Source organism: Pelobates fuscus, chromosome 11, assembly GCF_036172605.1.
Source record: "Pelobates fuscus isolate aPelFus1 chromosome 11, aPelFus1.pri, whole genome shotgun sequence".
NCBI classification, from domain to species: domain Eukaryota; kingdom Metazoa; phylum Chordata; class Amphibia; order Anura; family Pelobatidae; genus Pelobates; species Pelobates fuscus.
The window spans coordinates 2744976-2771884 of record NC_086327.1 but is presented as its reverse complement, the minus strand read 5'-3'; the positions used below and the strand labels follow the sequence as shown (position 1 = coordinate 2771884).

At 42.9% G+C, this 26909-nt stretch overlaps 1 protein-coding gene across 1 annotated transcript; it reads left to right on the top strand.

The window, feature by feature from the left end:
- Positions 1-538: 538 nt before the first annotated feature.
- LOC134577386 (SCO-spondin-like) lies at positions 539-26836 on the top strand. The gene is made up of 4 exons (XM_063436098.1): positions 539-591; positions 18914-18977; positions 20036-20086; positions 26438-26836. The coding sequence occupies exons 2-4, from the start codon at positions 18938-18940 to the stop codon at positions 26785-26787; spliced, it is 441 nt and encodes a 146-aa protein (XP_063292168.1). The 5' UTR covers positions 539-591; positions 18914-18937; the 3' UTR covers positions 26788-26836.
- Positions 26837-26909: the final 73 nt, after the last annotated feature.

Sequence of the window (26909 nt, the reverse complement as noted above, 5' to 3'; positions counted from 1 at the left end):
GGGGCGAGGGAATAGAAGTGAAACCAGTGTTTAAAAACACAATGGAGGTAAAGGTCCACAGGTGTAATTAGTACATCTGGAGATACTTTGCCTAACTCTCACCTGAAGTACCAGAGAAAAGGGGACTTGGCATTGATACAGGTAATTAAAGGGTTTAAAAAGCGCCTTTTTCTTGGTTAAGTCTTTCCACGTCTGCAGTGGTGAAAAGTAAGAATTTTCTCTCTTGGCTGCAATTGGTACTCTCCTTTTTTTCTGTAGATTTTCTGTAATACATAATGTTATATGAGAAAATTATACTGTTTGCACTGAACGTCTATAAATTGGTTGATTATGTCTTCTGTTGGATACACCCCTATGTAAACTGTGTTCATATATACGCTGTACCTGCATTAAAAAATAAATTACTATTTTTCTTGAACTTCATAATGACTGGTGTACATGAATTGTTCTCTGCAGTGAACATACAAAAATATTAAGGAAAGCAGTATGTGTTATGGCATAAGTCCATGGTAGCATAAAGGTTGCACACCCTGTAAGATTTGCAGCCTAACAAGTGGGGGCTCGTCCGAGGACGAGGATTGTGAACCAGCAGTAAGTACAAACTTATTGACTTCTTTTGTCTTTCTTTGTCTGCTCACAGTTTTCTTTCTTGAACCTGTCTTAGGCTGAAAGAAAGATCTGTCTGTTGGACAGATAGTGAGAGGTTGATAACAGGATCGTCAGTTTGACTCTGTACCAGATTCAATATAGACTCAGGATTTCTTGAGATCTTGAGATCTGGATGATAGAGAGCTAGCTCTGTGGAAGAGGGGGATTTATAAGTTTGGTACACTTTGTTCCCTGTCAAGAAGTGGGTACGGGAGCTGCCCCCTGTAGCGGAGCTTCCTGTACCGCGGTTGGGTACCTCTGCCGACGGATGCTCGTAGTGCTCACTGATGACTCCAAGCTCTCCACCAGACACCATAAGCACCATCAGCACCGCAGTTCCCATGCACAGCATTACAACTTGGCTGGGAACTCGCCGCCCTCCCCCATTCTGAACCCAAGACCAGGATCCAGCTTCCAGTGGCTCAACCTCTCCAGAGAGGGTAGCAGGAACAGCTCTTAAAATCCCGGGGGAGTATAGTGATATGGCATTCCCCAGGGTAGATGCAGCCTTTTTCCCCAAACATGAGACGTGGCTCTATGTTGAGGGTAAACAGGAACTCGATTTTAATGAAGGCACATTGGCCTTTTATGCAGGTTTCCCAAAAAAGGTGATGCCCAGGTGGACCTTGTTGGGCACAGGGACACAAAGTGAACAAGCCAATAAAAACAATGTGTCAATGAATGACACTCCCACATATAGTACACAAACCCTCCCCTCTGCCTGTGATATAATTAAGGCAGATAATGCATTAACATGATTATCCCCAGGCAAAAAAAACAACATATTTGACAAAGTATAAAAAGTACCCCAAAATACAACATATCCCCATAAATGTTACATCCCTTGATAGGTTTGATCTGGGTGAACAACATATCCAAAAATCACCCAGATCAGAACAGGGGATCAGGAAACTCCTAGAAGTCTCTTTTTGACTGACCGCATGCATGTTTCATGCCCAAAACAGTTCCAGAGAATTAGGCTGTGTGGCCGGTCTATTTTAAACAGTCAAAGTACCATTCAAATTACCAAACGGAATGGTGAATGACCATAGTCAATCTGTGTCCCTTGTTCGTGGGCTTCGACTCACCATACGCCATTCGACTTCCGTTCAAATAGTCGAAGTTCCATGGAAGTGCCACTTAGAAAGCTTGAATTTGTTCCAGTCAGTAGTGTTAAAAGTGTATATTCATGCTATTTTCCATGGTCTCTGTAACAGAGCTCCCTGTACTGGGTACCTCTGCCAAGGACCGCTTCCTAGCTGGAACAGAGGACAAACCGCAGCACTTCTGCCTACAGTTACTGTGGCTTGACTGGGGTCCTGGATCCGCTCCCTCCTTGAGGGAACTCACTCTATTCACCCCCAGGCATTAGTCTTTACAAGGACTTTTACTGTTGAATCCTCCACACTGGAACAGTTAGCCCTTTCCCCTCCCATTAACCAGACAACACATCGTTCTGGGAGTACAATCTGGAATATGTTTATTGGCAGCCCTTATGTGCAGGTCCCCATGCAAGGGGCACTCCCCCCTGGACCTGAGAGTAGACCACAGTAAAAACATACACACAATTACATTGGCTCTCAGGTCCAGGACACTCCCATACAAAACAAGATAATCCCTCCCCTGTGCCTGGGAGATAATGGAGTTGGGGACTGTACAAAACTCAATTATCTCCAGGTACAAAAAACACACATTTCCCAAACACCCCAAAAGTACCTTAAAAATACATAAACCCCCTTAAATGTTACATCCCCTAATAGCACCGATCTGAGTGACCAACACATCCAAAAATCATCCAGATCAGTTTAGGGGTTCAGGATTGTCCTGGAAGTCATAATTTGACCAACCGCACGCATGGCCCTATTGTCATGGCAGTGACCCCTACACGCAGATGTAAATTAGAAAGTGACGTGTACCGGACCTTAGAATGGCCGGACTTAAACGCCAAGGAGTAGTCAAATGCTAAGAGTCAGGGGAGTACGGAAAGCAGGCACACGAGAATAACCAAGCCAAAATCAGGAAACCAGAGAGCAGAATAGTCAGAAGGAAAAGCCAAATACCAGTAAATACAATAAAGAAACTATCAAGAACCACAATAGGGCGCTATTATAGTGTGTATTATAGTGTGTGTCATGGCACAGCCTGAGCCCTGCAGACAGCAATGCATGGGGGCCCCTTTAAAAAGGGGCTTCAGTTTCTGTTTGCATTTTTCTGCTTCCTGCCCCCCGTGCCCTGGATTAAGCAGTGCTGACCCACCTGCAGCCCTTTTCCAATTAGGGTCAGCTGCAACTAATTAGCAGGCTGTTAAAGCCAGCCCTGCATGAAACCTAGTATCTTGTCATTTTGCCCGTTTGGTGTTTCCTGACGGATCTTTGCTTTGCTACTGACTAATTTCCTGGACTCTGACCTCTGCCTGATTGACCAACTTTGTTACTCCGCTGCCAGCCCTGACTTCTGCTTCTCGCCTGACCCTGCCTTTCGATTTTCCCTTAATCTGTACTGTGTTTTGGATTTTGCCTGCTTCCTGATTCCTTGGACAACTGCTACAGCCTGCTTCCTGACCTAGTTCCAGATTAATCGTTTACTTCTATATGAATAGAATAGGGGAAAATCTGCTAAATGCAAATAATATAAAGAAACATAGTGTATAACTGTGTGGGGACTGGCACTGATATGTATTCACAATTGGTCACTCACAAATTTGTAGAGTTAAAACAGCCTTGAGTGGTATCTTTTCCTTCAGTGTCCAATACGTTGTCCCTTCTCACATATTCATCAGCGAATAGATATATATGTCTCAAAAGAGAAGAATATATACAGAAATGTAGTGCACTTCCAGAGTATAGTAAAAAATTATTTAATGACTTACATTCAAGTATAAAACAAACAGCATGTCACCATAAAGCGTCCTACGCGTTTCGTCCTTGGATTGGACTTCCTCAGGGACTTGGTGAAGTAAAGTGCAATAAAGATAATAACAGCAATAAAAACTAACCCTCCCTCAGTCTTTATATACATCCCCATTAAGTGTTGAAAGTCTTTCAGCTGTTGTTCAATTTCCGTTTCGGCGGTAAGGAACCGGATGACGTCATCGCGTACATGACGTGCGTTCCACCTTGCGTTCCACAGACCCGGAACCGGATGATGTCATTGCTTGTATCGCGTGTGTTCCACCTTGCGTTCCACAGACCTGGAAGTGGGTCGCGATCTCTGGTCTGTCTTTCTTGTTCTAATACATTGACTCAGGACATATATAAATGAATGGACAAAACGTAGAAGGGGAGGAGATAGCAATTAAAATAATTCTCTGGATGGCACTACAGCAACAAAATAAAATACAATTGAAATAGTTGTGCATTTACAATGTGATCTATAATGATAGATATATATATATCTATCCCATTAATAAAGCGAATTACAGCGAAAAAGACAGACCAGAGATCGCGACCCACTTCCGGGTCTGTGGAACGCAAGGTGGAACGCACGCGATACACGCGATGGCGTAATCCGGTTCCGGGTCTGTGGAACGCAAGGTGGAACGCACGTCATGTACGCGATGACGTCATCCGGTTCCTTACCGCCGAAACGGAAATTGAACAACAGCTGAAAGACTTGAAAACACTATAAAAGCTGAAAACACTATATTATGGATTGCAATTGGGGCTGAAGAAAAGAAAAATTTGGAGCATTAGCATGATCGAATCGATATGTATTAAATATATTTCCCCCTCACTATTATTGAGTTGAAGGTAGTGAGTAGGGATTTTTTCATTAGGGTGTGGTTAGGGACTCAGGGACCCCTAGGTACCAGGAGAGAGAGTGATTGGATCTAAATGCATACTCACCCCTCTTATTGATTTTGAATAACTTCAATCTGTCCCACGTGATGATATTAATAGCCCTTCCACAATGCAAAAGAGTGATCACATCGCCCCCTATAGCTGGCTGTGCATCTGCTGGCAGGGGGACTGTCTGGACTATCAGACAGTCCCCCTGCTGGTGGGAAGAATAAAAATAATGATAATTACACATATAAAAATAAATTCAATGTGTATATATATATATATATATATATATATATATTTATATATATATGACGTCATACGTAGTGTCTTTTGTTGCTAATATAAGTACATATATTAGTATTAAAATACACTTAGAATGAAGTTACATATGTATTAAGGCCTTTTGGCCTGTAATTGTGGGAGGGGCGTATGACACACCTCTTCCCTACTTAAGGGACACCCCTTACCTGGCTCCATATCGTTCGAGGTCAGCGCTGCATCATTTCCACTTCCGGGTCATCCAGACGCCATTTTACCTGATTACTCCATGAGGTTTTTTAAGCAGAGCTGTGTCAGGAATCCAGCCACAGGCTTTTCCGGCCTACCACCTTCTTTCTTCAATCCATCGCCGTGGATGGTGTCCAAGTGACTCACAAACTGTAAGTCAACCTACCCGTTATGCCAGGCATCAGTCCCACGGCACCATGCACGGGTCAGGTCCTCACTTTACGGCTGCATTTTGTCTAAGTCTGTTCTAAAACCATTGCATGTTCATGCATATCATTCGTTTAAACCCCCTACCGGTCTTTGGGTGTACTACAGGCTTCTTAGACATTATCGCATTTCATGTACAAACCACTGCATTTTCGCCTACACACTGACCCCTACCGGTCATTCAGTCTACTACAGGCTTCTCAGACATTATTGCATTTCATGTACAAACCAACGAACCACTGCATTTTCGCCTACACACTGACCCCTACCGGTCATTCGGTGTACTACAGGCTTCTCAGACATTATTGCATTTCATGTACAAACCATCAAACCACTGCATTTTCGCCTACACACTGACCCCTACCGGTCATTCAGTGTACTACAGGCTTCTCAGACATTATTGCATTTCATGTAAAAAACAACCTTGCTTCATTTAAACGATTGTCATTTCGGTTTGTGTTTTCTGGTCGGCACTTATTCATAGTATATTCTATGCACGATTGCTGTTCGCATTAAAATGCATACGGTTAAGCTATTCATGCTAACTTCTGTTTCCCTTCATACTAAGATTCGGTTATTCTGCTATGTATTCACATAGATCTTTTTCGTGAGTTACATTTCATCATTTTATGTATTTACATTTGGTTAAAAAGTTGCTTGGTTAAATAGACAGACCATTTTCATGCTATTTTTAAGGTATCACTTATTACATCAAGGGTATGAAACCAGCTAACATTTCTGTATAGACATTGGACTCCCACGCTTACTGGAGTTTTTTTTATAATTATCCATTTCATTACAATTAAATCAGCCTACGTTACAGGCCTCATTTCTTTGTTGTTAACCATGACACAAGGATTTAATTCCTTTTCATGCATACTCGGGTTGAATCACACGTACTGATCCAACCAATCATACGTTTCCTGCACAGTTATCGGTTAAACTTTAAAATACTTATTTTACACGATCTTAGGTTGTCTATTTTGTTTCAGTTTGCTTATTATATATATATGGTTTTAATAATAAGTTATTTTATTTTACAATGCAGATATTACATGTATATTACTGTTATGGTTAGCCTACATTACGGCTCCTTTTTCTGTCATGCTCGTACGACATACCACGAGTTCAAGGACACGGTCCTATTTTCAAAGAGTATAATGGAGATATGATGTTATTACAACCATGTACATTACGATTACATGGCACTAACTATTCAGGCCATTTCTTATCATACTCATACGATATACCACGAGTATATAAGAACACGGTCCTACCTTCCACAGAGGGTTTCGGGTTGAATCACACGCATTGGTTCAACCACTCATACGTCACGTTACAACATTTTCTGCATAGATTGTCATTTCACATAATTTCACATGGCATTTACAAACTCAGGCCTTTTCTTGACACACTCAGGCGACGTAACACGAGTATTCAAGAACACGGCATATACGTCTCACAAGACTTTCGGTTTTTGAATCACACGTTCTGGTTCATACATTCATACGTCACTTTACAGCAACATTTATGATTCTGCATATTGTTACTTCACATTAAAAAGTCCCTTGCATTCCCAGATCAGTTTAGTGACATGCATATCATCTGATCACCTTCCATATATACACATTACACGGCCAATCCCCTGCTGCCAGGTATCGGACTCAGCGTAACGCTTGTCACCAAGCATGGGCAGTCATGTCACTATCATACTCATAGATTTTACACCTCCCACACATACTGCTAGAAGCCTAATCCCAGCCTATACAGATTACACAGGTCTCACAGGATCCATTCTCACTCGATCCCTTTTTAGGTTTATCCAGGTTTTCATACCTGTCGAATCTCAAAACTTCATACATACTACCAGGTACGTAAGCCTGCTCACGTTGTAGTTCACATACGTTTCATTCTTCTAGGCCATAGAGTACTGGCAAGTTAGGGGTATAGGCCCAAATAGGTACCTCCCTTCTTGGCATTTCTGCCTATCGTTTAGTGGTCCGCGAGGCCAACACCCCGCCTCAACGTTTCGGAGGCAAACGCCATCGGGCCACACGTGAGTAAGCCGCCTCGCAATATTATAGAGAGGGCCTCACCTGTCACTCCCTCCCCCTGTTTTCTTTTACTATCACTGAGAGGCCTACGATTCCTGCCACTACGACGGGTGGCCTCAATAACCCCTCGCGCCAACTCATAGACAGAGCCTCTCATAGCCACTTGGCAACTAGCAGGGCCTCACCTGTCACAAACAAGATTAATTTTTCGCCTTTCAGGCCTAGTTAGCCTGCCAGTATCACCCCTGGGGAATCGGTCACTACACCCCTTACCATGGCTGGGTCGGCCGCTGCGACCCCTCCAGCACTGGTTGAGTTGCAATCACTTTCTCCAGCCATCTGTTTCAGGGCACATGCTAAATCTGTGTCCAAATAAAATGTATCCCAAAACTATACTTAACATCAATAAACATTTCTGTACTTACGACATTACTGCCACATCATCCATCTAGACATTTGGTGGAATTCATTATCTCGGGTCTATCAGAAGGATTCACACAGGCCTCATACACATGCCTTCCGGAATCCTGGAATGTCCTAATTTACAATCCGCACAACAAACCCTACAGCGGTGGAGGCACTCATAGCCAGGAAGTGGCAGAGGACTTCTTATGGGGGCCCTTCCAGTCCCCTCCGTTCACCACATGGCGGACAAACCCCATCGGTATTGTCACGGGGAAATCTTCTCACAAACAGAGACTTATCATTGATCTATCAACACCTCACACCTCTGCCACTCCTAGTCTGAACTCCCTCATACCCTCTGAGGAATTTTCACTGCAATATTCCACCATAGATCACGCCATTACGGCTATCATGCAGGCAGGGGCCGGAGCATGGCTCAGTAAGACTGATATCACAATGCTTTCAAGTTACTGCCTATCCACCCTACACTGTGTCACCTGCATGGTATCAAGTGGGCAGGGAACTACTATTTTGCTCACGTTTAACATTTAGGTTCCAAAGTAGTCCGGCCATTTTCGACGTATTCGCCGAAACCCTATGCTGGTTTTATTAAATATAGCCAGATGCCCTACAGTTATACATTATCTGGATGATTTCTTACTGGTCGAGGAGAATATTTCCCCTCCCAGTAGCCTAAAAGAAACCATCAGTCTATTCGAACAGGTGGGTGTCCCAGTCTCCTCCACCAAGACTGAAGGACCAGATACCTTCATCACATTCCTGGGTATCATACTAGACTCAGCCACCATGCAAGCTAGCCTGCCACGCCCAAGGTAGAAAACATTCTGATCAACATAATCTCTACATACAACTCGGTACTTGCAACCGCAAGAATTAGTCTCTGCTTGGGTCACTGAATTTTGCCATTCGCATCATACCTCAAGGCCGGGCTTTCATCTCACAACTCCTTTACATGTTTCCCACTTTTAGACATGATGGACACAGGTCACCCCTGGATACCCAAGCCACGGCAGGCGTAATTATGTGGAGAAAATTTTTAACCACCTTGAATGGTAAAAGCATGTTCCTTCCAAAATTGTCTGACTCCTCACCTACCATTTGGTCAGACGCGGCGTCTACCACAGGTGTTACAGCATTTTTTCAGGAACGAATGGCTTTGGGGCAGCTGGCCTTCAGAAGTTCAGGACCTGGAGGGTTTTTACACTACCTCAGCTCTGTTTGAGATATATCCCATCATGACGGTTGCCGTGGCATGGGTGCATTTATGGGCAGGTTCGTCTGTACGTTGCTACTCAGACAACCAAGTAACTTGTCACATTATAAACAAGGCCGATCCAAATCACTGACTATTATGAGATTCTTGAGGAAACTCACTTGGCTGGCTGCATGTCATAATTTTCTCTTGTTTTGTATTCATGTTCCAGGTGTATGTAACACTGCTGCTGACAATTTGTCTCGCTTTAATTTCCAGGCTTTTCGTCAAATACTCCCGTCAGCCGCACTCACAGCCATGAACACCCCACTATTCCACCATCTAGTAATGGACTAGATGCTATTATGCAACATAGCAGAACATTGTCCCAATTAGCACTGTCTACTAATACCCGGGAAACTTACGATAGAGCTTTCATTTGATTTAAAGATTCCTTTCTGAACACAACATCTTACAACCTTTCATCGTGACATCCTGGTTGGGCTTTGCTTCTTTTTGCCACCTCAAACTCAAACTATCAAACAACACAATCAAACCATATCTGACAGGCATCCAACATCACATGCTAACTTTACAACCAGACAAATCAAGTGTCCTCCTACCAATTAAGAACACCCTTAGGGGTATTCAGAGATCCGAACCCCCACGTACGGCCCAGAGGCTACCCATAGATTTCCATATTTTTAAAGACTTATACAATTCACTAGATTTAAACCCTTTGCCAACAACACAAACCTCATCGTTAAAACCGCCATATACGTAGCCTTGTTTATGGTTTCTTGAGACCAAGAGAATTTACCGCCATCAGCACAACACAGTCCACTCACATCCTACTTCATTCACACTTAACAAAACACATGGACTATTATATCTTGACTCTGCCTCACTCCAAAACCAGTCAACATGCATTTTCAGTAGAGGTTAAGTACTATCCTACTCACAACAGGTGGAGCCCCGTCCAACTACTGGACTCATATACCCAGCATAACAACGAACCACCATCTCAACCACTTTCAGTCTACAAGGTTCGGTACTCACTACCACCACCTTTATGACACACGTCAGGTCTTTACTTGCACAGCTGGGCCTCAAATCAGCTAACTATTTGGGCCACTCCTTCCGCATAGGAGCGGCCTCCACAGCATCCAGTGCAAACATTCCAGTTCATGTTATCAAGTCACTAGGGCGCTGGAAATCATCGGCTTACTCTAGATACATACCTAACCCGGTACAAGAAGTAAGAAATGCCTTTCAAGACATGTCTGGTTAAAGTATGTATATTGCTGGTATGTAATAAATTTGATTTTCTACTTTTGCCCTCTTTATTTACAGGCCTACCTCATCGTCGGTTCCGGCACACCACAACCGACTTGCTCTTTTAATACCATCAGTGTTTGTATCTTCTGTACTATCATGAGCCCTTAACACAAGTATTAAGGCCTTTTGGCCTGTAATTGTGGGAGGGGCGTATGACACACCTCTTCCCTACTTAAGGGACACCCCTTACCTGGCTCCATATCGTTCGAGGTCAGCGCTGCATCACCCTCCCACCCACTCCTCATTATTAACTCCTTTTCTCTTTACATTTCTTCTTGGTGGGCCCTCTTTTTATTTACAGGCCTACCTCATCGTCGGTTCCGGCACACCACAACCGACTTGCTCTTTTAATACCATCAGTGTTTGTATCTTCTGTACTATCATGAGCCCTTAACACAAATATATATAAGATATATATATATGTAACTTCATTCTAAATGTATTTTATATATATCTTATATATATAATTCATATATATATAAATATTTATTTATATATATATATATATATATATATTATATTTATATATATATATATATTATATTTATATATACATGTATAATTACAATAATAAATAAATACAATTATAAAATAAAAAAATAAAAAATAAAAAAAATTATATATACATATGTAATTTCATTCATACTGTATTTTGTTATTAATGTATATATATATATATATATATATATATATATATATATATATATATATATATATATATATATATGTAACAAAATACACTTAAAATTACATTCTATATATACATCTATCTATATAAAAAATAAAAATAGCCGCATATATATATATATATAAAATTACATAAATGATTACATAAGTATACACATAGAATTTAGATACATATGTAGAAAGGCCATTAGGCCTGAATTTGTGGGAGGAGTAAGTCCCCTACTTAAACCACTAGCCCCTACTCACCTCTGACGTTCGAGTTCAAGTGTTCCTCGATCTACTTCCGGTTCACGGGTTTCCTGGTTCACGTCACTTCCGGTTCGGGCATCTGGTGTGTTGGCTGCACGGCTAAACTCCTCCGGTTTCGGCGGTCCGGCTTTTTAGCTACACGTGAGTTACATTCCGGTCCCCACCACACCGCACTGTGGTCTCACCGGGGGGCCGGAACACACATGCCGGAAATCTTACCAGGGACCACCCGGTCCCCTCATGTCAGCATCCATGCGGCCACCCGTCTGGGGGGTCCTACACCCCCCCCCCCCATGTTAGAAATCTTACCAGGGACCACCCACGATTCCCTCATGTCAGCATCTATGCGGCCACCCGTCTGGGGGGTCCTACCACCCCCTCACAAACTTAAAACTTCGGTACAAACTTTAATCTGTCAAAATTAAATATACATACATACATACATTTGGGGATTTTCTCTTCCAGTTATAAAGCTATAAATTGTATAAATATGTGGGAAAGGGACGATGCCAGTAAAGTTTACTATAATGCTAGACATTTATAGATTGGGAAAACTTTCATTCATACATTCATTGCATTTTCCTGTATCTGTTCACATACCTAGTTTTGGCCTGTTATCACCACCTAGTGGTTGTTTATGGTATTCTCTGTCCTATTCTGGAAAAAATGCAGCTTCCCTGCACTAAACTACAGCAGCAGCTACTAGCACAATATTATACCATGGCTTTACGTACAAGTCAATCTCAGTCCTGTTAAAACATGTTCCTTTGATCTCCACAGATTATACTTTTGTCATATATTTCGTCAAATAATTGCAAAACTGGGGTTCTTCGCCTTAAAAAATCCTGGTTGTCATTCTACAATAGCACCAACCATCTGCTCCTTCCATATTGGAAAACCCTGTTTTCTTGTTCTTTAACCCCTTAAGGACACATGACGTGTGTGACATGTCATGATTCCATTTTATTCCAGAAGTTTGGTCCTTAAGGGGTTAATCAAGGTATAGTACTTATTCTTTAGCTCCTGGTTTGTTAAAAAATCAGACAGTTATCACTTTACTTTTCTACTCATACTACGTTCATACGATACGCCCACTCAGATTTACATCTGGCCCAAAAACCCTTAGGTTCTTCTACGATAGCATCTACAGCTTTGCCTCCCCAAAAAATATCTGAAATTATGGTTCCTGCCCCTTATACCCAGGTATAGTATTTTCTTCAAACTTCTGTATTTGTTTTACTTCAGTTTTGTTCTTAAGGCCTCAGACAGCCTTCACTGTTCACTCGCCACTCTCTCATATCACTCGTCCACGCCCCCCAGTAATGCGTTACGCGCTCATACGCCACGCTCAATCAGATCTACATCTGTCTCATAACCCCTTAGGCCTTTTCTACGATATCACCAACCGCCGGGTCTCTCTTCCACAAATACTCAAAGCCCAAGTCCCCGGGTATAACCACTATCAAGGTTAGTATCTCACCATCACACAATTCGCCAATCTACCCCATAGAACTGGCACACAGGGTCTGGGCTACAGACCTTGCTCACCGAGGCATTTACAGACCCCGCAAAGCCATCTCCCACCTCAACACGGAGGTACAGCCCCACGTCCAAATCATAGTTAAACGCCTCATTCGCTCTTCTACAGGGCCGTAGTCAGGGCCTCACCTTTCACGGCCACACGTTTTGAACCTTTTAAATATCATCGAGAGGCCAACATCCCGCCACCACATCTGTGGCAACATAGTCACCTTGCCCAAATCATAGATAGAGCCTCTCACCGCCACTTGGCACTAGCAGGGCCTCATCCGTCACTAGTAAAAGCTAAGTTTTTCGCTTCGGCAATAACCTTGCAGTCCAGTTCATCTGAGGAATTCCCACCCCTTGTAATAATTCTCTCAGAAGCCCCTACTAAATCCAACTAATTTAATTTATTTCTATAATGTCACAAGATACATCTACTACTGACAATTTGCCTGCCGAGGACATAATATCCACTCCCATCAGACCAGAATCTCCAGGCATATCTCTCGCCCCTTCTACCCCTACGTCTTTGAGAGCATGGACTATACCAAAAAATTACGGCCGAACCTAGGCTTAGAGGCATCCCCTTTCCGGCTACGGCCCGAAAGGCGGAACTATACAGACTTTTGTCCCACCAAGCCCCTGAGCCTAGGCCAGGCTCTAGCTCTCAAAGTCAACCATCTGGCGCTGGCACCACCACCCAGGACACCCTTGCTGCAATCCTGGCCAATCTGCAGACCTTAAGCAGCAGGTTAAGCAAGGTGGAGAGTGCCATAGCCCCCTCAGGTAACCCTCCTGTCCTCTCAGCCCTCACCCCGGCAGGACCTATGGCACCAACACCCGTCCCTACTTCCCCCTCCAGCTCCCGCCTCAGTTACGTCTCCTTTCATGTCACCAGCTCACTCCGTCCCAGACTCTATTAGGAAAGAAATCCTAGATGGGAAGGACGTGTGTCTGGTGTCACTGCTTATCACATCCCAATGACGTGCTGGAGAACAGGGCTTATACTTTGGCGATTGCCCTTCTATGGCTGATCCATCTAAATGCTATTCCGACAATTCGGCAGCTTGCGATATCAATAACAAAGGCCGCTCATCCTCCCTTACCATTATGCGACCGACCCGCAAGCTGACCTGGCTTGGCAGCAACCATCCAGTATTCCCGGGTATTCACAACACGGTCGCTGATGCTCTGGCTCGATCTCAATTCCAGGTATTTTTTCCAGGCGCTCCCGTCAGCCCACCATCAACCATCCAGAACACCGACGTTTCACGAGTTAAACATACTTATGCACCACGCTAGGACTCTCACACACCAAGCACTATCACCAACACAACTATCACCTGCAATAGGGCACTTACCATCTTCAATTAATTCACAGCGGAATTTGGATTACAAGGTGATTTTTCTACCCAAACCATGGTGGCTTTTGCCTCTTTTTCCACTTACACTTAAAACTTTCACACTATACAATCAAATTATACCTCACGGGGGTGCAGCATCACAGCCTTACTAATTTCCCTTACAACACCCCTTTTGTTTTTCATCCTACCCCATTAAGAAATCTTAAAGGGCATCTTTAAAGTTTCGGTTCCAGTTATCACCACCAGACTTCCAATAGATGGGCCTATCTTCAGACTACTCAGCAATCTCCTTGATGAATCCCCATTTGATTCGAAACACAAACCTGGTGATCAAATCGGTTATCTATCTAGCTTTTATGGGTTCCTAAGACCTAGGGAATTTACGATGGTTTGTCAAGGAGATACCACACACAACCTTAAAACCTCACAACTCACTAAAGTAGACGATTATTACATTCTCACTATTCCATCTACCAAAACTAATCATTCACCACACCCCACTATCATCCCTCTCTTCCAACAAACAATGCTTGGTGCCCAGTTAAGGAACTAGCCCACCTACGGTCTACAAATAACGCACGATTTGCAAACTCACCACTCTTGCAACTACAAGGGCACCCACTCACTACAGAAAATTCACCACGCATGTTAGAATTTTTTATTGGGGTAATTGAGTTACAACCAGCTTCATCCCCCGGGCATTCCTTCCGCATAGGAGCCGCTCCAGCAGCTTCTAGTTCTAACACTCCAGTCCACATCATTAAAGACTGGGTCGTTGGAAATCCTCTATATACAATACGTACACTCCACGACCAGAACGAGAGCTTCGCCAGGCCTTCAGGAATTTAGTCATGTAAACAAATGCAATAAAGTGTGTTCTTTCGAACTTCTCTTTGCCCTCTTTTATTTACAGGCCCACTCGGACGTTGGTTTCGGCACACCACAACCAACTTTTCATATCAATCAAATATCCATTTCATATTAAATTCCGAGCACAAGTAGAAAGGCCATTAGGCCTGAATTTGTGGGAGGAGTAAGTCCCCTACTTAAACCACTAGCCTCTACTCACCTCTGACGTTCAAGTGTTCCCCACCCACCAGCAACCTTAGAACATACAATTCTCCTTGGTGGGCCCTCTTTTATTTACAGGCCCACTCGGACGTTGGTTTCGGCACACCACATTTTCATATCAATCAAATATCCATTTCATATTAAATTCCGAGCACAAATATGTATATATATTAAAATTGTACATGTACATTTAAGTAATCGTTTAACATAATTATGTGATTTAATTAATTATAATTTGATTGACATGCCTGACAACCCAGGCAGAAAGTGCAGAGAATTGAATTTGCAAGCACTATATTTAACCCTGTAACTCTCCAAGACATCATAAAACCTGTACACCTTTTCACACAAAAACAAATTTGAACGCTAATTTTGGCCAGTGTTTGTGACTAAGTGGCTTCTAAAAAAGACTAGACATACCCCACTTGCAGTACCTTGGGTTGTGTACTTTTGCAAATGGTATGCCGTTATGGGGGTAATTCTCATTCCTGGGCTACCACACCATCTCAAAGGTAACATTACTAGTCTGGCAAATTTCAATGTGTAAAAAATTATAAATGTTATGTGCTGTATTTGACACTGTAAATTTCCAAAACACCGTATAAGCTGTTCATAGGGAAAACTGTTTTACTCGTGAGACATCGCTGAATACAAATATGTGCATTTTATTGCAGTAAAAGCGAACAGTATTATGACATTCACAGCTAAAATGTCAGACGGAAATACAATTTTTTTTTAAATCTTAATTTCTCACAGTTTTTTATTTTATTCATAATGAGTTATGTTCCATATATGAATAGTTCACGAGCAATTAAAGCCCTGTTTCTCCTGAATAAAATGATATCTAATAAGTGTGGGTGCATTTAATATGAAAGAGGTGAATTACGGTTGAACAGACATTTAGCGCAAATTCCAGGTTTTGTTTACGTTTTGTTTTGATCAGAACGTGTACTATTGACTCCGTCCTGAAGGGGTTAACTTTTTTTTTCCTATTAAATGTAGCAGCTGTCTTGCAACTGCTTGCCAGCTACTAAATGATCTGGGAGCCTCATATGCAAAATCCAAACATTGCTAAATATTACAATTCAAATGCAGGAAATGGTTTTGCAAGGTAATTAAACATAATAGCTGTGATTTATTTATTTATTTGGAATGTATCTCATTGTTTCATTTAACCTACTTTTACTGACAGTAAATAAATAGTTCAGGAAATAATACAATTTCATAATAAATACTGGTTTGAGACGGTTATTATTAACTGATGACTCATTGTACAATATGTATAAAACACCAGGTCTCACTCGACCAGTCACCACAGATCTGGAATTGGAGACTGAGTGCAGGTAAGATACTCTCCATACTGTAATGTTCTTATCGAATGACTGTGTAATAAACAGACTATTAAACCAAATTATAGTAAGAAAGAACAGATATTCTTAGTTACATAGTTACACAGTTACATAGCTGAAAAGAGACTTGCGTCCATCAAGTTCAGCCTTCCTCACATATGTTTTTGCTGTTGATCCAAAAGAAGGCAAAAAACCTGAAGTGCTTCCAATTTTGCAACAAACTAGGAAAACATTGCTTCTTGACCCCAAAATAGCAGTCAGATGTCTCCTTGGATCAATCAGCTATTACCCCACTAATTAGAAATTATATCCCTGTATGTCATGTTTCTGCAAGTATTTATCCAATTACTGTTTAACCCATTAAGGACACATGACATGTGTGACACGTCATGATTCCCTTTTATTCCAGAAGTTTGGTCCTTAAGGGGTTAAACATCTGTATGGACTCTGATAAAACCACCTCTTCAGGCAGAGAATTTGGTATCCTTATTACTCTTACTGTAAAAAAAAACCCTTTTCTTTGCCTTAGATAAATTTCCAGCCTAAATGTGTGACCTCGTGTCCTATGTATAGCCCTGTTTGTAACGGACCGTTCGTTTTGCACACAAGAGGTTAAAAACCATTTAGGTGATATTCCCCTTTCAGATAGACGAGCAGCTATTGCAATAACCAATCTCCCGAACTGCACATGAAAACTCCAACTCCCGAACAGGAAACACACGAATGCTGTAAACAGCCGAACAGGAAAAACCATACAAACAGTTTACACTCCTGGCAGTCGCACTGTAACAGCATACAATCCAATTTCCCCCAAGAACGAGACAACACTTCATTTGAGGGTCAAGCAGAACTGATTTACTGGGGCTACCTGCCCGGCTTTTATGCGGGTCTCCCACGTGGTGGACAATCCCCTAGGGGACCAGATGGGAAACTGGGACACAAAGGGTAAAAGGACCAATCACAAGCTTACACATTTAAACAGATCCCACAATGCATTGCAATCCCTCCTCTCTGTCCTAGAGATAATTGAGAAGTAATCCAATTATCTCCAAGGACAGAGGCAAAACTCCATTAGCCACATGTTAGTAAAAAGACATAAAATTACACAGGGTTACAATTACTACATAAAACCTATACATTAAACATATCCCCAGATAGCTTAGATCTGAGTGCACATTATTACCAAATGGCGCTCAGATCACATACATACAGTTAAATCGCCCTGGAGACAAAGTCTTTCCCATAGTCTTTCGGTATACGAATGGGCTCCATGGCTTAGCTATCTGGGGTAACACCGCTCACATAAGAAAATAAAAGGTTTTTAATGCAGGTCCATAGTCCAGCAGCAAGAGGTGGGCAACCAGGCTCCTCCAGTGGCCAGTGGCGAGGTTTGTTCTGCCACAATGTTTATTAATAGATTCCCAGATAATGGTTTGTACTGGCCCCGAATATATTTGTATAATGTTATCATATCCCCTCTGAGGAGCCGTTTTTCCAAACTAAAGAGAATAAAAATGTTTAACCTTTCTTCGTAAATAAAATGCTCTATTCCTTTTATCAATTTTGTAGCTCGTCTCTGCACTTTTTCTAGTGCCATGATATCCTTCTTTAGAACAGGTGCCCAAAAGTGCATATTCAAGGTGTGGTCTTACCAGCGATTTATAAAGAGGCAAAATTATGTTTTCATCCCGAGAATTTATGCCCCTATTTACACATGACAAAACCTTACTGGCCTTAGCCACTGCAGATTGACATTGCATAGTGCTGCCTAATTTGTGGTCTATAACAAGGCCTAGGGCAGCTCAAAACCAGGATACACCACTGCGTTTATGTGTTCGTGTGTCTGTACAGGTGTGTTTTTAATACATATATATGTACACATGTACTGTTGTAGGTATAAATCCTCCTGTGTTCCTCTGTAGCAATCACCAATATAACTCTCTGGCACCAACATATAACACCCACCCCTCACCTCAATACAAATAATTGATTTACTAATATAAACCTTTCGCATTCATATCATATAACACCTAGCCCTCACATCCATAGGAATAATTTATTAACTAATTTATATCTCTTGCACTAACATATAACTTCTTACTTTCACCTGTGTGTATGTGCAGGTGTGTTTTTTGATACATATGTATACATGTACTGTTGTATCATCACCCACAGATCTTGCATTTGAAGACTTCCATTTCAGCTTGCCCGGTGCAACGTCAGGCAGATAATCCACCGTCCCAAAAACTTTAAAACATATATAATTCAGCATTTTAGTTAGACTACGCTAACTTTCTTCATGATCCGAAGAAGGTTAGCTTAGTCTAACTGAAACGTTAACAAAGTTATATCAATTTAAAAGTCCTTGGAGTGTCGCTGGTTTGGAAGGCGCATGAACAGTTGTACATATAACTCCTGCCCCTCACCTCAATATAAATAATTTATATTACTTTATAATGATCTAGTGATTATTACTCACTGCACTAACTGATTTATCTTATTACTGCTGTAGGTTTCTTCTTTCATTGAGATCAGGATGACGAGCCGTCAGTTGTTGGTTCTGGGGCTGGTGATTGGTATGTACTAAGAATTAACGTTATTAATTTGTTAAACAACGTAAAGTGATCACATATTACAAGGTATGCTTTACAAACTGTGCATACCTTGTAATATGATCAACTAATTATTTATTAAATATAAATGTCTTAAAGAAGTTCTGAGTAACCTGTGTTTATTCTGGGGATAGTTGGCGTCCTACAGCAGACAGTTGAATCCCAGCATTCCCCATTCCGAGCTCAATGGATTCTGGGAACTAATTAGCTCATTCAAGAAAATCTCTGGCTTCCTGTTGGTCAATGGAAGTTTATATTCTCAACCTCCATTTCATTTAAGTTTAGTAACAACAGTCCGAGAGATAACTAACTGTAACTTAGTTACATAGCTGAAAAGAGACATGTCCATCAAGTTCAGCCTTTCTCACATATGTTTTTGCTGTTGATCCAAAAGAAGGGGGAAACAAACATTTTGAAGCACTTCCAATTTTGCAACAAACTAGGAAAAAATTCCCTCTTGACCCCAGAATGGCAGTCAGATTAATACTTGGATCAAGAAGCTATTACCCTACATTTGAACAAATATATCCTTGAATATTCTGTTTTTGCAAGTATGTATCTAGTTGCAGTTTAAACATCTGTATGAACTCTGATAAAACCATGTCTTCAGGCAGAGAATTCCACATCCTGATTGTTCTTAGAGTAAAAAAAACTTTCCTTTGCCTTAGACTGATCCTCTTTTTTCTAGTCTGTGACACAATTATTTCTGAATTTAAAGGAATTCAAAGCTATTAAATCTCACAGGATAATTATTGAAACAGCTATATTTTGTGAAAGTGAACTCAATATAAATATGTTTAGAATATTCTTTAATATCACAGGTTATTTTGGATTTGAAATCTGCTGATCTAGATTTTCCGCCTCACTCAAATTATCTAGAAAATTGAACATACATATACAGTTGGCAAATACGTGGTTGGGAAGGTGTCAAGGTGTATTCTGCCCTTATAATTCCTGGGTGGGGGGTCGTGGGACATTTTACCAATCTCATGGTGTTAAGCCTCTCTTTCTTTCTTTGACAGCAATTTCCTTTGCAATAATTGGGAAGCTGGATGCTACATCTGTTCGACCAAGTAAGTGAGAAAACATAAAACTATCACATTGTATTTTACATTTATTGAGAGTTTAGCACACAGTAACTTTATTAGGTAAAGACACACTCTGAAAAACTACAAAATATCCCATCTCTGGATAAGCTCAGATCTAGAACTACATTGTTTCAAACCAGGAACTAGCTGAGAGCTTTCAGCCAATCCCTGTGCGTGTTACTGATTACTGTCTGTATGTTGTGAGAAGCCTTCATTCACGTGGGCGAGTGCGTCATTTCTCTCCTGTGAATAAGATGGGGCTGGATGAATCTAACAAACCCGAACGTCACTTCCTAGTCTGTCAACAAGACTGAACAGAAGTGATCGAGCCAGAGGCCAAATAGTCACTTCTCCACAGAGCAATAAGATAATGGCTGATAATTCTAAATGGGGGTCCTAGAGGGAATAAGTGAAATTAGGGACATGTGTCTGGCTGATGAATGGAGGGTCCCTTTAACTTTATGTTACATCCAGGTATTTTCTTATATGCAGTTAATCATCGTTGAGCTTCCCAGTCTAGTTACAGCCTGGTCTGTGTCTGGTCAGCTAAACATTGTCCAATTATTGTGTCAGATCGAATGACCAGCACATGTCCTTTATTAAATATAAATAACCGTAACTATAAAGCCAGTCAATCACTGTTTAGTTTCACATTATCGTGTTTAAATAAGAGAAGAAGGTTTTGATGGCAAATGTCATTTGATTATTTAGTCAGTTTGTTTTGTTTATTTCTTACAGTCACCCTTTGCTCTGTTAATATAATAAATATTAGGTAGAAATGCAGTCATAGTGGGGTAACAATCTACAAATGGCGCAATCAGCAGGAAAGTCCCAATAGTGTCTATAACGATTGTCCCTGAATTTCTTTAGTTGTATCTTTATCAGTCGATCTCAGATTTATAATCTCTCATCTTAAATGCTGCTGTACCCCTAATCAACACGGAACGTCCTCTCACCCTAAATGTGATCACTGCAGTTAGATGATACTATTACCCGGGGTTCCCTAATTCTGACACTATCTGTGGGTACAGCTAGATACCCTTTAATACTAAACATGGATTACCTAACTGTCACAATGGGATAATTAACCCCTATTTTCAGTAGATGGTGTATCGTACCAAGTTGTTAAAATGACAGTCTCATGAATGGCGCTGTGATGACACTACACTCTTATACACACAGGGAATCACTAGCACTGCTATAAGAACTCTGGGCAAGTTATAAGACCCATTTTAATGTCACTATATATAAAAATATACTGAAATAAAATAACAAAGATTTCCTCACTCATTATTACAAAAACAGAAAATCTAAGATAAGCAGCAGACACCACAAACAGCCAGACTGCTCAGAGAGTGGTCAGTGTCCTGTCCCCCTCAGGGCAGAGATGGACGAGGGTACAATGTGACAAACTCATCAATTGAATATCTATAAAATTGTTATCAGGTTCTTCTTCATCTCTTGTCTCTGGTTATATTCTGTACGTCTGTTACTAGTTATCTAATATTCCCATTCAGTTATTGTAACTTGCTGCACAATGTGTTAACACCTTATAAATGCCACTAATACAATATATAAATCAAGAGATTTCATAGGACTTTATCAGAGCCATCATTGACTGAGCATTGAGATAAACCCACCCTCTCATTGTGTCATCATTCTTCGCTAGTTCTCTCCAACTACACCGGTTTCTCTAACAACGGGAATGAAAGGGATTCTGTCCTTTATCTACTTACCTTTATATTAATGTATCATCGTTAGAATAAATCCCGTATTTTATAGATGTTTTGATATTTCTGGTGTAGTTGAAATGTTACAGTTATTGTTATAGTGTAGGAGAGTTACAGTAAGTGCACTCGGTAGGTAGTTAGTGTTATATATAGAGATAATACAAGCACGGGGACAATAACATCCTGACCTGTAAATATTGAATCCATTGTGTCAGACATTACGCTCATGGGCGTCCACAGGAATTTTTCCAGGGGGGGGCATAATTGTAATGACATCGATGCTTGGCCCCTTTATGACAGTGTCATGAAGGGGAGGAGCATAGTGATTATCACATAAAGCCAGGGTGAATAGCGTTTTCACAACTATGGTGTCAGGAATACATGTTTGTATTCCTGACACTATAGTGTTCCTTTAAGCAAATTAAAGGAACATTCTGGTCACCATAACAACTTCATCTAAATGAAAATGCTATGATGCCAGGAAGCCCCTGGGTGCTCTCTTTCTTTTAAGGGTTTAAACCGCTCTCAAATGGTTTAACCCCAAAGGCTTCCTCCAGCTCCAGGTCCCTCAGTGGTATTCAGCATCTGAAACGGAGTGTCAGGAAGTGCAGATTGACGTCAGGCATGGGTGCTGCTGATTGGCTAGAGTCGACAGTTGACGCTCTAAGCCAATCGCTAGTTCCCGGTTCATAATTTTTAAAAAAAAACTTTTTTATGAATGGGGAGCTACTGATTGGCTTAGAGTGCCAGCTGACCGCTCTAGCCAATCAGCAACACCCCTACCCAGCGGCACTCTGTGCTTCCTGACACTCAGTAAATAAAAGTCAACACATTAACACTGATATTTTTTTTTACCTGGGGAGATGAGAAGGTCCAGAGTTTCCCTGCCAGGCCCAAGTACCAAAGCCTTATGATGTGGTGTCCAGAATAAAGTGGAGGGTTCACTTCATCTGTACTTCCTGCTCCAATCTCCTTTTCTTCTCCTTCATTTGACAGTCTTCTTTTTCTTCTGACATTGTCTTATACACAGTATATATATTTGGCTCCTTCTGCTCCTTTCTCATTCTGATCCCTTTCTGCTCCTTCTCCTACTTTAGCTTTGTGTTCCTTGCTGTCCCTTTCTGCTCCTTCTTCAACTTTACCTTCGTGCTCCTTCTGATTCTTTCTGGTCCTTTAGCTTTGTGCTCCTTCCGTCCCTTTTTGCTCCTTGCATACCCTTCCTGCTACTTGCTGCCCCTGCTCCTTGCAGACCCTTCCTGCTCCTTGCTGCCCCTGCTCCTTGCAGACCCTTCCTGCTCCTTGCTGCCCCTGCTCCTTGCTGACTCTTCATTTAGCCCCCCTCCCCCCATGCCTCACTTGCCTAATCTATAGGCTGCCCCCCATGCCTCACTTGCCTAATCTATAGGCTGCCCCCCCCATGCCTCACTTGCCTAATCTATAGGCTGCCCCCCAATGCCTCACTTGCCTAATCTATAGGCTGCCCCCCATGCCTCACTTGCCTAATCTATAGGCTGCCCCCCCCATGCCTCACTTGCCTAATCTATAGGCTGCCCCCCATGCCTCACTTGCCTAATCTATAGGCTGCCCCTCCACGCCTCACTTGCCTAATCTTTAGGCTGCCCCCCATGACTCACTCGCCTAATCTATAGGCTGCCCCCAATGCCTCACTCCCCTAATCTATAGGCTGCCCCCATGCCTCACTTGCCTAATCTATAGGCTGCCCCTCCACGCCTCACTTGCCTAATCTTTAGGCTGCCCCCCATGACTCACTCGCCTAATCTATAGGCTGCCCCCAATGCCTCACTCCCCTAATCTATAGGCTGCCCCCATGCCTCACTCCCCTAATCTATAGGCTGCCCCCCATGCCTCACTCCCCTAATCTATAGGCTGCCCCATGCCTCACTCCCCTAATCTATAGGCTGCCCCCATGCCTCACTCCCCTAATCTATAGGCTGCCCCCCATGCCTTACTCCCCTAATCTATAGGCTGCCCCCCCATGCCTCACTCCCCTAATCTATAGGCTGCCCCATGCCTCACTCCCCTAATCTATAGGCTGCCCCCCATGCCTTACTCCCCTAATATATAGGCTGCCCCCCATGCCTTACTCCCCTAATATATAGGCGGCCCCCCATGCCTTACTCCCCATATATATAGGCTGCCCCCCATGCCTTACTCCCCTAATATATAGGCTGACCCCCATGCCTTACTCCCCTAATATATAGGCTGACCCCCATGCCTTACTCCCCTAATATATAGGCTGCCCCCCATGCCTTACTCACCCAATATATAGGCTGCCCCCTCATGCCTTACTCCCCTAATATATAGGCTGCCCCCCATGCTTTACTCCCCTAATATATAGGCTGCCCCCCATGCCTTACTCCCCTAATATATAGGCTGCCCCCCATGCCTTACTCCCCTAATATATAGGCTGCCCCCCATGCCTTACTCCCCTAATATATAGGCTGCCCCCCATGCCTTACTCCACTAATATATAGGCTGCCCCCCATGCCTTACTCCCCTAATATATAGGCTGCCCCCCATGCCTTACTCCCCTAATATATAGGCTGCCCCCCATGCCTTACTCCCCTAATATATAGGCTGCCCCCCATGCCTTACTCCCCTAATATATAGGCTGCCCCCCATGCCTTACTCCCCTAATATATAGACTGCCCCCCATGCCTTACTCCCCTAATATATAGGATGCCCCATGCCTCACTCCCCTAATCTATAGGCTGCCCCATGCCTCACTCCCCTAATCTATAGGCTGCCCCCCATGCCTTACTCCCCTAATATATAGGCTGCCCCCCATGCCTTACTCCCCTAATATATAGGCGGCCCCCCATGCCTTACTCCCCATATATATAGGCTGCCCCCCATGCCTTACTCCCCTAATATATAGGCTGACCCCCATGCCTTACTCCCCTAATATATAGGCTGACCCCCATGCCTTACTCCCCTAATATATAGGCTGCCCCCCATGCCTTACTCACCCAATATATAGGCTGCCCCCTCATGCCTTACTCCCCTAATATATAGGCTGCCCCCCATGCTTTACTCCCCTAATATATAGGCTGCCCCCCATGCCTTACTCCCCTAATATATAGGCTGACCCCCATGCCTTACTCCCCTAATATATAGGCTGCCCCCCATGCCTTACTCACCCAATATATAGGCTGCCCCCTCATGCCTTACTCCCCTAATATATAGGCTGCCCCCCCATGCTTTACTCCCCTAATATATAGGCTGCCCCCCATGCCTTACTCCCCTAATATATAGACTGCCCCCCATGCCTCACTCCCCTAATCTATAGGCTGCCCCATGCCTCACTCCCCTAATCTATAGGCTGCCCCATGCCTCACTCCCCTAATCTATAGGCTGCCCCCCATGCCTTACTCCCCTAATATATAGGCTGCCCCCCATGCCTTACTCCCCTAATATATAGGCGGCCCCCCATGCCTTACTCCCCATATATATAGGCTGCCCCCCATGCCTTACTCCCCTAATATATAGGCTGACCCCCATGCCTTACTCCCCTAATATATAGGCTGACCCCCATGCCTTACTCCCCTAATATATAGGCTGCCCCCCATGCCTTACTCACCCAATATATAGGCTGCCCCCTCATGCCTTACTCCCCTAATATATAGGCTGCCCCCCCATGCTTTACTCCCCTAATATATAGGCTGCCCCCCATGCCTTACTCCCCTAATATATAGGCTGCCCCCCATGCCTTACTCCCCTAATATATAGGCTGCCCCCCATGCCTTACTCCCCTAATATATAGGCTGCCCCCCATGCCTTACTCCACTAATATATAGGCTGCCCCCCATGCCTTACTCCCCTAATATATAGGCTGCCCCCCATGCCTTACTCCCCTAATATATAGGCTGCCCCCCATGCCTTACTCCCCTAATATATAGGCTGCCCCCCATGCCTTACTCCCCTAATATATAGGCTGCCCCCCATGCCTTACTCCCCTAATATATAGACTGCCCCCCATGCCTTACTCCCCTAATATATAGGATGCCCCCCATGCCTTACTCCCCTAATATATAGGCTGCCCCCCATGCCTTACTCCCCTAATATATAGGCTGCCCCCCATGCCTTACTCCCCTAATATATAGACTGCCCCCCATGCCTTACTCCCCTAATATATAGGATGCCCCCCATGCCTTACTCCCCTAATATATAGTCTGCCCTCCCCCATGCCTTACTCCCCTAATATATAGGCTGCCCCCCCATGCCTTACTCCCCTAATATATAGGCTATTTTAACCCCCCCCCCCCATATCCCTCACTTCCCTGATCTGTAGGCTGTCTCTGGCTGCATGTGTTGCTCCCCTGCGGTTACACTCAGCTGAGAGAAGCAGGGATAGATGCAGCTTCCTGTCCCTGTCTCTCTCCATACACAGCGCCACCTACTGGCCGGCGCCGGTATTGCAGTTTAAATCTCACACGAAAAATAGCAGAACAAGCTGAAAAATTCAGGGGGGGGGGGGGCAAGTGCCCCCCCTTGCCCCCCCCTGCGGACGCCCATGATTACGCTCATTATATTTCATGTTATTTAATTCAGATTTCTAACAAATATTCTAATTCATTCCCTGCAGTATGTCCTCCTGGCAAGATTTTTAGATGTGCCAATGATTGCGCAGAATCCTGTCAATATTTAAACGGCAACAAAATATGCACTATGGATTGTGCCTTTAAGTGTGCATGCCCAGCAGATACTTACCTCCAAGACAATACCTGCGTTCCTGCCTCCCAGTGCCGCGTTGACTGCTTTCCAAACTCGCACTTTGACCATTGTCCAGGCTTCCAGGAAGTATACTGTGACACCCTGAAGAAGGAGCGGGTGCCAAATAACAAGTGCTACCCTCGTTGTGTCTGTAATGAGGGATACGTCTTATCAGAATTCAAATGTGTGAAAATTAGTGAATGTCCAAAGAAAGGAAAATAACACTAAATGATGAAAGCTACTCAATAAAGAGAAACTATTGACAAAACTACCTTTGAGTCCATTTTATTAGATGTTTGTAGTGTCAGTCTATAAATACCATGTGTGTGTTTAATCTCTTAGGG

Bases quoted from the DNA above. Each gene is read 5' to 3' on its own strand.
- LOC134577386 (XM_063436098.1), top strand. From the start codon at position 18,938: ATGACGAGCCGTCAGTTGTTGGTTCTGGGGCTGGTGATTG. The intron at 18,978-20,035 runs GTATGTACTAAG...TTTCTTTGACAG, and splicing joins GGTTCTGGGGCTGGTGATTG to CAATTTCCTTTGCAATAATT. The intron at 20,087-26,437 runs GTAAGTGAGAAA...CATTCCCTGCAG, and splicing joins TGCTACATCTGTTCGACCAA to TATGTCCTCCTGGCAAGATT.